At 46.2% G+C, this 14,880-nt stretch overlaps 1 protein-coding gene across 5 annotated transcripts in view; it reads left to right on the top strand.

Annotated features, from left to right (window-relative positions):
• The first annotated feature begins 1,915 nt into the window (after nucleotides 1-1,915).
• Nucleotides 1,916-14,880, top strand: part of LOC148377973 (uncharacterized) — a 78,918-nt gene continuing 65,953 nt past the window's right edge. For all 5 annotated transcript variants that reach the window (XM_088368060.1, XM_088368059.1, XM_088368064.1 and 2 more), the window contains exons 1-4: nucleotides 1,916-1,946; nucleotides 3,536-3,582; nucleotides 3,706-3,783; nucleotides 5,348-5,518. In XM_088368060.1, the coding sequence (XP_088224186.1) occupies nucleotides 1,931-1,946; nucleotides 3,536-3,582; nucleotides 3,706-3,783; nucleotides 5,348-5,518 (312 nt within the window). In that variant the 5' untranslated portion in view covers nucleotides 1,916-1,930. The remainder of the gene's footprint in view (nucleotides 1,947-3,535; nucleotides 3,583-3,705; nucleotides 3,784-5,347; nucleotides 5,519-14,880) is intronic.

Here is a 14,880-nt window from a genome sequence, read left to right as displayed (position 1 = left end):
CAATCAGCAGTTGGCCGAAAAGGTGACGGAAAGAAAGGCGCTGGGCGGAGTCGCTTGGCGTCACACCTGTCGGGAAGCCCCGCAGATGAGGTCTGACTGTCTTTTCAGGTCAGGCGGATGGAGGCGGAAGAAGCGCGTCTGAAAGAGCACATCCAGGATATCCGAGACCAAAACGAACTGCTTGAGTTCCGCATCCTGGAGCTGGAGGTGGGAAGACTCGCACAAGCGTGTTGAGGCCAGAGATGTGACGGACGGACGGACGGACGGACGGACGGATGCATGCCTCTGCCTTTCAGGAGAGGGAGTGGCGCTCCCCCGTCTTGAAGTTTCTGCAAGTCCGTTTCCCAGACGGCCTCAGCCCTTTGCAGATCTACTGCGAGGCCGAGGGCGTGAGCGTACGTAAGGCGTCCCTCGCAACCCTAACCTTAACCCGAGGTCCCAGAACACCTTACATTGCTCCTTGCGCCTTTCCCCCGGACATCGTCATCAGTGATCTGATGAAGAAGCTGGACATCCTGGGCTATAACGCCGTAAGTGTATGTCGAACTCCTTATGTTCGCACTCCACGAGACTCGGCGGCTCAAATGTGACTTTTGGAAGGCTTTGCGCTGAAAGAAGCTTGTTGACGCTGTGCCTTTGGGCTCTTGCAGAATCTCACCAACGAGGAGCAGGTGGTCGTGATTCACGCCAGGACCCTTCTCACCCTAGCCGAGAAGGTAACGCGCACGTCCACGCACGCTCTCGCATTCTGCTTATGTGACAGCAGCCTTTCCTCAGTGGTTAGAATACATCAAAGTGACCAAGTCAGCACTTCAACAGAAGATGTTGGACATTGAAAGTGAGAAGGTAGACAGACACGCGACATCAGCCAAGGGGAACTCCGGCAATGTGCCCCAACAATTCTGACCTTGAGCTGTGCTAGGATATGTTCTGCAAGCAGAAGGGCTACCTGGATGAAGAGTTGGACTTCAGGAAGTGTTCCATGGACCAGGCTCATAAGGTAAGCCGCCCTCAAATCTCCCGCCGGACCACTGATGGACGAGGATTGCGGCCCAGAGGATCCTGGAGCTGGAGGCCATGTTGTACGAGGCGCTACCGCAGCGGGACTGCCCCGCCACGGACGGCGAAAAAGCCAGCCACGCTGGCGTGAATGACGTGCTGACGGCGGATCAGAGAGAAGAGCTTAGGAGCGCCGTGGACCAATGGAAGCGAGCCCTGATGTGCGAGTTGAGGGAGCGCGACGCTTGCATCCTCCAAGAGAGAATGGATCTGCTGCACAGCGCGCAACAGGTAAGGGCCCAAAGCCAGCCCGGCACTTACTTGCACGCTTACTGGCTTTTGAATGCCACTTTCCATTTGTCCGTCCTAGAGGAACAAAGAGCTGAAAGAATTCATCGAAGCTCAGAAGAGACAAATCAAACAATTGGAGGAGAAGTTTCTGTTTCTCTTTCTATTCTTCTCCTTGGCCTTCATTCTGTGGCCCTAACACCAGCTGGTGAGTGAGCTCCAGCGGCACCGCACTCGACACCTCCGATACACTGCCAGCCGGTCTCAGACGTTGGCAGACGCTCCGATGCCAACGTATACCCCCCGCCACGGTGACAGAGGCACCGCGTCACACCGGCGCTCATCCAATCAGAAGGCAGGAAAAGCAAATTCACATGCAGGGCACTTTTGAACCAGAAGAGAGCGCCACAAAAAACGGTTGTTGCCCCAAACGCGCACTAAAAAGGGTCAGAATAACAAGAGTCCCACTGGCCAGCCGGGGCCACCCGTCCAGCTGTTTCTTCAGGGGGGAAAAAAATTGGAGTCACCGGTGAGTACATTTTGCATTTAGCTCTGCTTTTCTGCTTCTGTCTTCAAGTGTGTGGCATCCTGCGATCAAAGAGTCAGCCAACCCCAAAGCGGTTGACCTCAACGTCCCACCACCATGCCTACCAGAGCAGGTGACGTGATGCTTTGGACATCCTTCCGTCTCAGATGCCCAAAAGTACTCTTTGCCACATCTGCGGCAATACGGTGTCTTTTCAAAGGTGCAAATAAATCCAGCGTGGGCGGAACACGCACGTCTTCGGTTTTTCCCGCTTTGTTTGTGTGACAGCTGTTGTGAAAATTTTATACAAATAAAGTTGTATAGTACAGGTTTGGCCAAGCCGCAACTCCCGAACCGCATGCGGCTCTTTTATGTTCATATCAACATTTGTGTGTGTGTGTGTGGGGGGGGGGGGGGGGTTGTGCGTGTTGGCTTCACTTGAGTTCAATTTGGTATTTTGGTCAAAAGCGCATGTGGTGAAATTCCACAAAGTAGGATGGGCAAACACATTTCTTTAAACTATGAGTGTCAATTGGGCTCTCGAAATGGCAGGGAAAAGATGCACAGCAAAACGAAAATACGTAGATGAACACAGGACGTTTTAATCAGAGTGGGAAAGTTTCTATTTTTTGTTGAACGTGATGGCAAACCATTCTGCCTGATATGTCAGACCTCAGCGCATTTCAAAGATTCAAATCTTCAGCGCCATGCACTTCAGCTCACTCCATGCTAACATTGATCAGGCGTCGAACCCGCATCATCATGCTTAAGAGGTGGCCATGCTAACCAGTGCGCCATTATGTCAACGCATAATAACTAAGTCTACTGGTCAAAACAGCGGTTACTATATGACGTCGCTACGTCGTGGTCACGTGACGCAGACAAGACGTCAATGGACGTGGGCAGAGTTAACTTGTTTAAAAGGGAGTAGGCAGAAGAAATATTTAATTTATTTAAATCTATTTTGAGTGCACACCATTATGCCAATGCATAACAACTGTAAATCTACTAAACAAAACAGCGGTTGCTATATGACATCTGCCACTTCGTGGTCACGTGACATACGTGACGTCGATGGGCGTAACTTTCGCCGGAATTCAAATCCGCGGGGAGAGTTAACTTGTTTAAAAGAGAGTGGGCAGAAGAATTATTTAATTTATTTAAATCTATTTGGTGTGTGCGCCATTATGTCAATGCATAACAACTGTAAGTCTACTAAACAAAACAGCGGTTGCTATATGACGTCTGCCACGTCGTGGTCACGTGACGCGGACGTGACGTCGACGCCTACTTTACATCCCACCGATCACAGGACCCCTCGGCTGCATAACCGTGCCCCCTTCCCAACCAATCGCATTTGCTATACGCGAAAACGACGCCAATGGAAAGAGCTTCCGCCCAAATTTAAATCCGTGGGCGTGGCTCGCAGCAGGAAGTAGGAAAATGGCGGCGATGTTGACAAAGACACAGCGGATGGTAACAAACGACTAACAAGAGAAATATTTTTATTTTCTGCTTGCAACTGGACCGTCCAGAGCGTACACGGTAAGTACAACTCATCGTTTTTAAAAAGAAGTACTTTTGTTGCCCTGAAAAGCGAGTGAGCGTGGCGTTTGTGGGGGACGTCGAATTTCGACGATTCTTTCTGGTCAACGGTTGTAAATGATTGTGTTGATTAAAAAAGAAAACTTGATGTAACTCTACTTTTAACTGCCGTTTCAGATAGATTTGGAATTGCATCACATCCAATTTTGCCTAGAGCGTACACGGTAAGTAACACTCGTTGTGTTTAAGGAGATTTACGTTTGTAATAGCAGAAGTGTAGCCGCGTTGCGTTGTACGTGTGAATGTTGGTCCGGGCGAAATGTTAATGTTTAATTTCATTCCTTTAGGTTCCACGGTGTTTGTTGGCTGCAAGTTTTCCACTGCAAGAAGAGGCTCATATCATTGACCAGGAGCGAGCTACAATGGTGAGTAGCCATAACATTTATGTTAAACACTTCCTATTTCATTTCTAACAGTACTTGATTTAACAAATAACCATAAATAAATACAGTGTGGGCACTGAAGTTAACATATGTGATTATACTGCCTAATCTGTCACCGAGTAGATTGTTGCAAAGTAATATAAGATCCAAAGTTGTAATTCAGAATAGTTTTCAAAAGAAGGCCATTAGAATTATATACAAGTCTGATTACCCTGAACAAGCTATTAATTAAATCACAAATTCTTCAATTCAAAGATTTGGTAGATTATCAGACAAATAATGTCTAACAGTAATTGATTTAACACATCACGATAAGTAGATTGAGTGTGGGCACTCTCAAGTTAACATATGTGATTATACTGCCTAATCTGTTACAGAGTATGTTGTTGCCAAGTAATGTAGAATAGATCCAAAGTAGTAATCCAGAATAGTTTTGAAGAGGCCATTAGAATGATAAACAAATCTGATTACCTTGAACATAATAACAAGCTAAGTGTTTAATATGTCCTATGAAGTCAAAATTGGGCACCATCATGTGGTGAAATTTGGAATTGCATCACATCCAATTTTGCCTGGGAACAAACAGATTACATAAATCTTAGTTTTGAATAAGCCACTCCTTCTCAAACAAGTAAACTCTGCCCATTTTGCGCAGTAGATGTTCTGTTAATATCTAGTATTTATACAAAGTCATAATTTAAATTGCTTTCAACCTTCATTCATCGGTTCAACCAACATTACTCGCTCTTATTACCAACTTGTATTGATTTAACTAAGCGTTTAATACTTCCTATCAGGTCTCAAATCGAGATTTGGCAAAATACAATTTCAGCAAATCCAATTTTGCCAGGGAACAAAAATAGATTAAATAAACTAAATAAGTCCTCTTCCCATTAAATAAATCAGAAAAGTCTGTCTTGTAACCAGTCCTCTTCAAACAAGTAAAGTCTGCCCATTTTGTGCCGTAGATTTTGTGTCTATGCCTAGTATTTAAACAAAATCATAATTTAAACGACTTCTTTCCTTCATTCACTTTGGAAATTTGGAATTGCAGCAAATCGAATTTTGGCAGGGAACAAAAATAGATCAATTAAACTAAATAAGTCTTCTTCCCATTAAATAAATTAAAAAAGTCTGTCTTGTAACCAGTCCTTTTCAAACAAGTAAAGTCTGCCCATTTTGTGCCGTCGATTTTGTGTTAATGCCTAGTATTTATACAAAATCATAATTTAAAGGACTTCATTCCTTCATTCACTTTGGAAATTTGGAATTGCAGCACATCAAATTTTGCCTGGGAAGAAAAGTAGATTAAATAAATTTAATAAGTCTTACTACTTCCCATTAAATAAATTAAATACGTCTTACTTGTTCCCACTCCTTTTCAAAACAGTAGTTTAAAACGAGGGCCCTTCACTCAATCTTTAACCCCAACCCCGCACGTTGTGTTGTATCTGTGAATGTTGGTTGTGGCCAAATGATAGTTTTCTTTCATTCGTTTAGGTTCCAAGAAAACTTGATGTAACTCTACTTTTAACTGCCGTTTCAGATAAGCGGGTATTACGTCGCAGTCATGTGCCGTGGATATGACGTAATTGCCCGAACCTCCGCCAAAATTCAAATCTGTTGGCGCGATGGCCGTGAGCCACTGAGCAGCGACGATTATCAACAGAAATATCTTTATTTTCTGCTTGCAACTGGACCGTCTAGAGCGTACACGGTAAGTAACACTCATTGTGTTTAAGGAGATTTACGTTTGTAATAGCAGAAGTGTAGCCGCGTTGCGTTGTACGTGTGAAAATTGGTCGAGGCGAAATGTTAATGTTTAATTTCATTCCTTTAGGTTCCACGGTGTTTGTTGGCTGCAAGTTTTCCACTGCAAGAAGAGGCTCGTATCATTGACCAGGAGCGAGCTACAATGGTGAGTAGCCATAACATTTATGTTAAACACTTCCTATTTCATGTCTAACAGTACTTGATTTAACAAATAACCATAAATAAATACAGTGTGGGCACTGAAGTTAACATATGTGATTATACTGCCTAATCTGTCACGGAGTAGATTGTTGCAAAGTAATATAAGATCCAAAGTTGTAATTCAGAATAGTTTTCAAAAGAAGGCCATTAGAATTATATACAAGTCTGATTACCCTTAACATAACAACAAGCTATTAATTAAATCACAAATTCTTCAATTCAAAGATTTGGTAGATTATCAGACAAATAATGTCTAACAGTAATTGATTTAACACATCACGATAAGTAGATTGAGTGTGGGCACTCTCAAGTTAACAGATATGATTATACTGCCTAATCTGTTACAGAGTATGTTGTTGCCAAGTAATGTAGAATAGATCCAAAGTAGTAATCCAGAATAGTTTTGAAGAGGCCATTAGAATAATAAACAAATCTGATTACCTTGAACATAATAACAAGCTAAGTGTTTAATATGTCCTATGAAGTCAAAATTGGGCACCATCATGTGGTGAAATTTGGAATTGCATCACATCCAATTTTGCCTGGGAACAAACAGATTAAATAAATCTTAGTTTTGAATAAGCCACTCCTTCTCAAACAAGTAAACTCTGCCCATTTCGCGCAGTAGATGTTCTGTTAATATCTAGTATTTATACAAAGTCATAATTTAAATTGCTTTCAACCTTCATTCATCGGTTCAACCAACATTACTCGCTCTTATTACCAACTTGTATTGATTTAACTAAGCGTTTAATACTTCCTATCAGGTCTCAAGGCAAGATTTGGCAAAATACAATTTCAGCAAATCCAATTTTGCCAGGGAACAAAAATAGATTAAATAAACTAAATAAGTCTTCTTCCCATTAAATAAATCAGAAAAGTCTGTCTTGTAACCAGTCCTCTTCAAACAAGTAAAGTCTGCCCATTTTGTGCCGTAGATTTTGTGTCTATGCCTAGTATTTAAACAAAATCATAATTTAAACGACTTCTTTCCTTCATTCACTTTGGAAATTTGGAATTGCAGCAAATCGAATTTTGCCAGGGAACAAAAATAGATCAATTAAACTAAATAAGTCTTCTTCCCATTAAATAAATTAAAAAAGTCTGTCTTGTAACCAGTCCTTTTCAAACAAGTAAAGTCTGCCCATTTTGTGCCGTCGATTTTGTGTTAATGCCTAGTATTTATACAAAATCATAATTTAAAGGACTTCATTCCTTCATTCACTTTGGAAATTTGGAATTGCAGCACATCAAATTTTGCCTGGGAAGAAAAGTAGATTAAATAAATTTAATAAGTCTTACTACTTCCCATTAAATAAATTAAATACGTCTTACTTGTTCCCACTCCTTTACAAAAAAGTAGTTTAAAACGAGGTCCCTTCACTCAACCTTTAACCCTATTTATTCACCTTCTAGGCTAAGTGTTAAAGGCTAAGTGTTAAAGGCTAAGTGTTAAAGGCTAAGTGTTAGAGGCTAAGTGCCAGAGGCTAGGCGCCAGAGGCGAGTTTTTGTGGGCTGAAGTTTTAGTGGGGTTAGTGTGAATACAATCCAAAAGAATACAACAGAATACAATACAATAGAATATAATACATAGATTAAATTCAATAGCTCTTACTACTTCCCATTAAATAAATTAAATACGTCTTACTTGTTCCCAATCCTTTTCAAAAAAGTAGTTTAAAACGAGGGCCCTTCACTCAACCTTTAACCTCAACCCCGCACGTCACATTGTGTTGTATCTGTGAATGTTGGTTGTGGCCAAATGATAGTTTTCTTTCATTCGTTTAGGTTCCACGGTGTTTGTTGGCTATGTTTTCCACTGTCAGAAGGATGAAAATACAAAGTACAACGCTTGGACGTGGGCGAAGACGTCACCGGTGAGTCCTTCCTTCCTATTTATTTACCTTCTAGATGCTAGAGGCTAAGTGTTAGAGGCTAAGTGTTAGAGGCTAAGTGTTAAACACAATACGAACAACACAACGATACTGCACTGAACAACACGATACCGCACTGAGAAACACGATACCGCACTGAACAACACGATACCGCACTGAACAACACCATGCCGCACTGAACACCATGCCACACTGAACAACACCATCCCGCACTGAACAACACCATGCCGCACTAAACAACACCATGCCGCACTGAACAACACCATGCCTCACTGAACGACACCATGCCGCACTGAAAGACACCATGCCGCACTGAACGACACCATGCCGCACTGAAAGACACCATCCCGCACTGAACACCATGCCGCACTGAACAACACCATCCTGCACTGAACAACACCATCCCGCACTGAACAACACCATGCCGCACTGAACAACATTATGCCGCACTGAACATTATGCCGCACTGAACAACACCATGCCGCACTGAACAACACCATGCCGCACTGAACAACATTATGCCGCACTGAACAACACCATGCCGCACTGAACAACACCATGCCGCACTGAACAACACCATGCCGCACTGAACAACATTATGCCGCACTGAACAACACCATGCTGCACTGAACAACACCATCCTGCACTGAACAACACCATTCCGCATTGAACACCATGCCGCACTGAACAACACCATCCCGCACTGAACAACACCATCCCGCACTGAACAACACCATGCCGCACTGAACAACATTATGCCGCACTGAACAACATTATGCCGCACTGAACAACACCATGCCGCACTGAACAACACCATGCCGCACTGAACAACACCATGCCGCACTGAACAACATTATAACGCACTGAACAACACCATCCCGCACTGAACAACACCATGCCGCACTAAACAACATTATGCCGCACTGAACAACATTATGCCGAAATGAACAACACCATGCCGCACTGAACAACACCATGCCGCACTGAACAACACCATGCTGCACTGAACAACACCATCCCGCACTGAACAACACCATGCCGCACTGAACAACACCATGCCGCACTGAACAACACCATGCCGCAATGAACAACACCATCCCGCACTGAACAACATTATGCCGCACTGAACAACATTATGCTGCACTGAACAACACCATGCCGCACTGAACAACACCATGCCGCACTGAACAACACCATCCTGCACTGAACAACACCATCCCGCACTGAACAACACCATGCCGCACTGAACAACATTATGGCGCACTGAACAACATTATGCCGCACTGAACAACACCATGCCGCACTGAACAACACCATGCCGCACTGAACAACACCATGCCGCAATGAACAACACCATCCCGCACTGAACAACACCATGCCGCACTGAGCAACACCATGCCGCACTGAACAACACCATCCTGCACTGAACAACACCATGCCGCACTGAACAACACCATTCCGCACTGAACAACACCATGCCGCACTGAACAACATTACGCTGCACTGAACAACACCATGCCGCACTGAACAACACCATGCCGCACTGAACAACACCATGCCGCATTGAACAACACCATGCCGCATTGAACAACACCATGCCGCACTGAACAACACCATCCTGCACTGAACAACACCATGCCGCATTGAACAACACCATGCCGCACTGAACAACACCATCCTGCACTGAACAACACCATCCCGCACTGAACAACACCATCCCGCATTGAACAACACCATCCTGCACTGAACAACACCATGCCGCACTGAACAACACCATGCCGCACTGAACAACACCATTCCGCACTGAACAACACCATGCCGCACTGAACAACACCATCCTGCACTGAACAACACCATCCCGCACTGAACAACACCATGCCGCATTGAACAACACCATCCTGCACTGAACAACACCATCCTGCACTGAACAACACCATGCCGCACTGAACAACACCATGCCGCACTGAACAACACCATGCCGCACTGAACAACACCATGCCGCACTGAACAACACCATGCCGCACTGAACAACATTATGTCGCACTGAACAACACCATGCCGCACTGAACAACACCATGCCGCACTGAACAACATTATGCCGCACTGAAAAACACCATGCCGCACTGAACAACACCATCCCGCACTGAACAACACCATGCCGCATTGAACAACACCATGCCGCACTGAACAACACCATGCTGCACTGAACAACATTATGCTGCACTGAACAACACGATCCTGCATTGAACAACACCATGCCGCACTGAACAACACCATCCTGCACTGAACAACACCATCCTGCACTGAACAACACCACCCCGCACTGAACAACACGATCCCGCATTGAAAACCATCCCGCACTGAACAACACCATGCCGCACTGAACAACACCATTCCGCACTGAACAACACCATGCCGCACTGAACAACACCATGCCGCACTGAACAACACCATGCCGCACTGAACAACACCATGCCGCACTGAACAACATTATGCCGCACTGAACAACACCATGCCGCACTGAACAACACCATCCCGCACTGAACAACACCATGCCGCATTGAACAACACCATGCCGCACTGAACAACACCATCCTGCACTGAACAACACCATCCCGCACTAAACAACACCATGCCGCACTGAACAACATTATGGCGCACTGGACAACATTATGCCGCACTGAACAACACCATGCCGCACTGAACAACACCATGCCGCACTGAACAACACCATGCCGCACTGAACAACACCATGCCTTACTGAACAACATTATGCCGCACTGAACAACACCATGCCGCACTGAACAACACCATGCCGCACTGAACAACACGATCCCGCATTGAACAACACCATCCTGCACTGAACAACACCATGCCGCACTGAACAACACCATGCCGCACTGAACAACACCATCCCGCACTGAACAACACCATGCCGCACTGAACGACACCATCCTGCACTGAACAACACCATCCCGCACTGAACAACACCATGCCGCATTAAACAACACCATGCCGCACTGAACAACACCATCCTGCACTGAACAACACCATGCCGCACTGAACAACACCATGCCGCACTGAACAACAGCATGCCGCACTGAACAACATTATGCCGCACTGAACAACATTATGCCGCACTAAACAACATTATGTCGCACTGAACAACACCATGCCGCACTGAACAACACCATGCTGCACTGAACAACATTATGCCGCACTGAACAACACGATCCCGCATTGAACAACACCATCCCGCAGTGAACAACACCATGCCGCATTGAACAACACCATGCCGCACTGAACAACACCATGCTGCACTGAACAACATTATGCTGCACTGAACAACACGATCCTGCATTGAACAACACCATGCCGCACTGAACAACACCATCCTGCACTGAACAACACCATGCCGCACTGAACAACACCATGCCGCACTGAACAACATTATGCCGCACTGAAAAACACCATGCCGCACTGAACAACACCATCCCGCACTGAACAACACCATGCCGCATTGAACAACACCATGCCGCACTGAACAACACCATGCTGCACTGAACAACATTATGCTGCACTGAACAACACGATCCTGCATTGAACAACACCATGCCGCACTGAACAACACCATCCTGCACTGAACAACACCATCCTGCACTGAACAACACCACCCCGCACTGAACAACACGATCCCGCATTGAACAACACCATCCCGCACTGAACAACACCATGCCGCACTGAACAACACCATTCCGCACTGAACAACACCATGCCGCACTGAACAACACCATGCCGCACTGAACAACACCATGCCGCATTGAACAACACCATGCCGCACTGAACAACACCATCCCGCACTGAACAACACGATCCCGCATTGAACAACACCATCCCGGACTGAACAACACCATGCCGCACTGAACAACACCATGCCGCACTGAACAACACCATTCCGCACTGAACAACACCATGCCGCACTGAACAACACCATGCCGCACTGAACAACACCATGCCGCACTGAACAACATTATGCCGCACTGAACAACACCATGCCGCACTGAACAACACCATCCCGCACTGAACAACACCATGCCGCATTGAACAACACCGTTCCGCACTGAACAACACCATCCTGCACTGAACAACACCATCCCGCACTGAACAACACCATGCCGCACTGAACAACATTATGGCGCACTGAACAACATTATGCCGCACTGAACAACACCATGCCGCACTGAACAACACCATGCCGCACTGAACAACACCATGCCGCACTGAACAACATTATGCCGCACTGAACAACATTATGCCGCACTGAACAACACCATGCCGCACTGAACAACACCATGCCGCACTGAACAACACCTTGCCGCACTGAACAACACGACGTCGCACTGAACAACACGACGCCGCACAGAACAACACGACGCCGCACAGAATAACACAATACCGCACAGAACAACACAAAACCGCACAAACAGTTTTAGATAATATTACGTCGCAGTCATGTGACGCGGACATGACGTCAATAGGCGGAACTCACGGCAAAATTATAATCCGTGGGCGTGGCTTGCAACAGGAAGTAGGAAAGCGGCAGTTCTGGCAAACAAGACACAGCTGTTAGTAACACGATGACTAACAAGGCAAATATTTTTGTTTTCAGCTTGCAACTTGACCGTCTAGAGCGTACAAGGTAATTACAACTGTTTTTTTTTAGCCCTGAAAAGCAAGGGAGTGTGGCGTTTGGGAGGAATGTCGAACTCGGCGTCTGCTTCCAGCCACAGACGCCAAATTTCGACGATTATTTCGACTGGTCAACGGTTGTAAATTATTGCGTTGACTAAAAACTTTATTTAACTCTACTCTTAACTTTGCCGTTTCAGATATGCGGGTATTACACCGCGGAAATGACGTCAATAGGCTGAACTCTCGCCAAAATTCAAATCTGTGGGCGCAATGGCCTTGAGCGAGACACCGGATACAAACACGACGATTATCAACAGAAATATCTTTATTTTCCGCTTGCAAGTGGACCGTCTAGAGCGTACACGGTAAGTACAACTCATTGTGTTTAAAAAGATTTACGTTTGTGTAGTTTGCGTTGCGTTGTATCTGTGAATGTTGGTTGAGGCTAAATGTTAATGTTTAATTTCATTCCTTTAGGTTCCACGGTGTTTGTTGGCTGTATGTTTTCCACTGCAAGAAGAGGCTCGTATCATTGACCAGCAGGAGCTACAATGGTGAGTACCCCTTTCGTCTTCCATTTATGTTAAACACTTCCTATTTCATGTCTAACAGTACTCGATTTAACAAATAACCATAAATAAATACAGTGTGGGCAGTCACGTTAACATATGTGATTATCCTGCCTAATATGTTTATCACAAATATGTCACTAATCACTAATATGTTTATTTGTTTATCACAACACCTTTGGACCTTCAGCAATCGATTATTTACCTTCATCTACATAGAGACAGAACGATGGTGTCTTAAACATCTCATTCATTTCACCAAATAACTTCACGCAGGTGGATAACGGCCGTCTCGGTCACGCTATGTTGCGTGATGCAGTTTTGAAGAACCAAATGCATTTATTCAATGAATAAGTCAAGCTAGTTCTATGTTTATGATGTTGTAAGTTACGGTACCGATTGAAGTTGAGTTCGAAGCCAGTGGAAAACAGCGCTGCGTTTGTGCTCTCCAGGTACAAATGTTGTGATCTCTGACTGACGACCGGGCAAGACTCGAGTAAGAGATGTCCAAACGAGCTCCGGCAGGGCGGGCCAAGGCGGAGCGAACGGACGCCCTTCAGGCCGCCAATGACGAGCTGAGAACCAAACTGATGGACGTCCAGTTAGAACTTCAGCAGGAGAAGAACAAGGTGAAAACCTCAACAGACAGACACTGCCTGCCTCCCTGCCTGCCTCCCTGCCTGCCTCCCTGCCTGCCTCCCTCCCTCCCAGTTTTCCCGATGTAGATTAGACATGCGTGTGCCATGACTGTGTCAGCCTACATCAACAAATGCACCGAGGACGTCAGCACCACTAAGAATATCATCACCCGGGGCAACCAACGACCCTGGATGACTGAGGAGGTACGTCAAACGCTACGAGCGCGGAACTCTGCCTTCAAGTCTGGCGACAAGGAGACACTGAGGACAGCGAGAGCCAACTTGAACCGTGCCATCAGGATAGCGAAGCGAGACCGCAGTCGAAAATTTCAGGATCGTTTCCACGACGTCAAAAACATCAGGAGTATGTGGCAAGGCATACGGGCGATTACAGACTACAACTCACCCTCCCCCCCCCCCCGGTGGGTGTAGTTGATGCTGACTTTCTAAATGGTCTAAATAACTTCTTTGGGAGGTTCGAGGCACTAAACGGCACTCCAGCAGTTAAAACTGTCCCCCATCAGGAAGAGGAGGTACTCTGCCTTGACTCCGCCGATGTGTTGAAGACCCTGAGGAGAGTCAACCCCTGTAAGGCCCCTGGCCCCGACAACATTCCTGGGCGTGTGTTCAGGGAATGTGCAAGTCATCTGGCTGGGGTCATCACAGACATTTTTAACACCTCGCTGGGCCAAGCCACAGTGCCGGCGTGCTTTAAGACTGCCTCCATCATTCCGGTGCCGAAGAAACCTCAAATCACCTCATTTAATGATTACCGGCCTGTTGCACTGACTCCGGTTATGATGAAGTGCTTCGAAAGGCTGCTTAAAGGTCACATCGTTTCCAGACTCCCCCTATTATTTGACCCGTTCCAGTTTGCCGACCGGCAAAACCGCTCCACTCAGGACGCCATCTCCTCCGTTCTTCACCTGAGCCTGGCTCACCTGGAGGAGAAGAACACCCATGTGCGGAGGCTGTTCCTGGACTTCAGCTCAGCGTTTAACACCATCATCCCACAGCATCTGGTAGGAAAATTGGAACACCTGGGCTTCAACACCCCCCTTCGCAACTGGCTGCTAGACTTCCTCACCAACAGACCTCAGTCAGTCCGGGTCGGACAGAACACCTCTGATGTCATCACCCTCAGCACAGGCTCCCTTCAGGGCTGCGTCCTGAGCCCCCTGCTGTGCACCCTGATGACACACGACTGCGTCCTCAGGTTCACCACCAATCACATCGTGAAGTCAGCAGACGACACAACGGTGGTGGGGCTCATCAGAGACAACAACGACCTGGACTACAGAGAGGAGGTGG

Source organism: Syngnathus floridae, unplaced genomic scaffold (assembly GCF_059516105.1).
Source record: "Syngnathus floridae isolate MCC-2025c unplaced genomic scaffold, RoL_Sflo_1.0 HiC_scaffold_71, whole genome shotgun sequence".
In the NCBI taxonomy this organism is placed as follows: Eukaryota; Metazoa; Chordata; class Actinopteri; order Syngnathiformes; family Syngnathidae; genus Syngnathus; species Syngnathus floridae.
The sequence above is the reverse complement of the archived record's forward strand: the minus strand, read 5'-3'. Positions and strand labels throughout refer to the sequence as shown.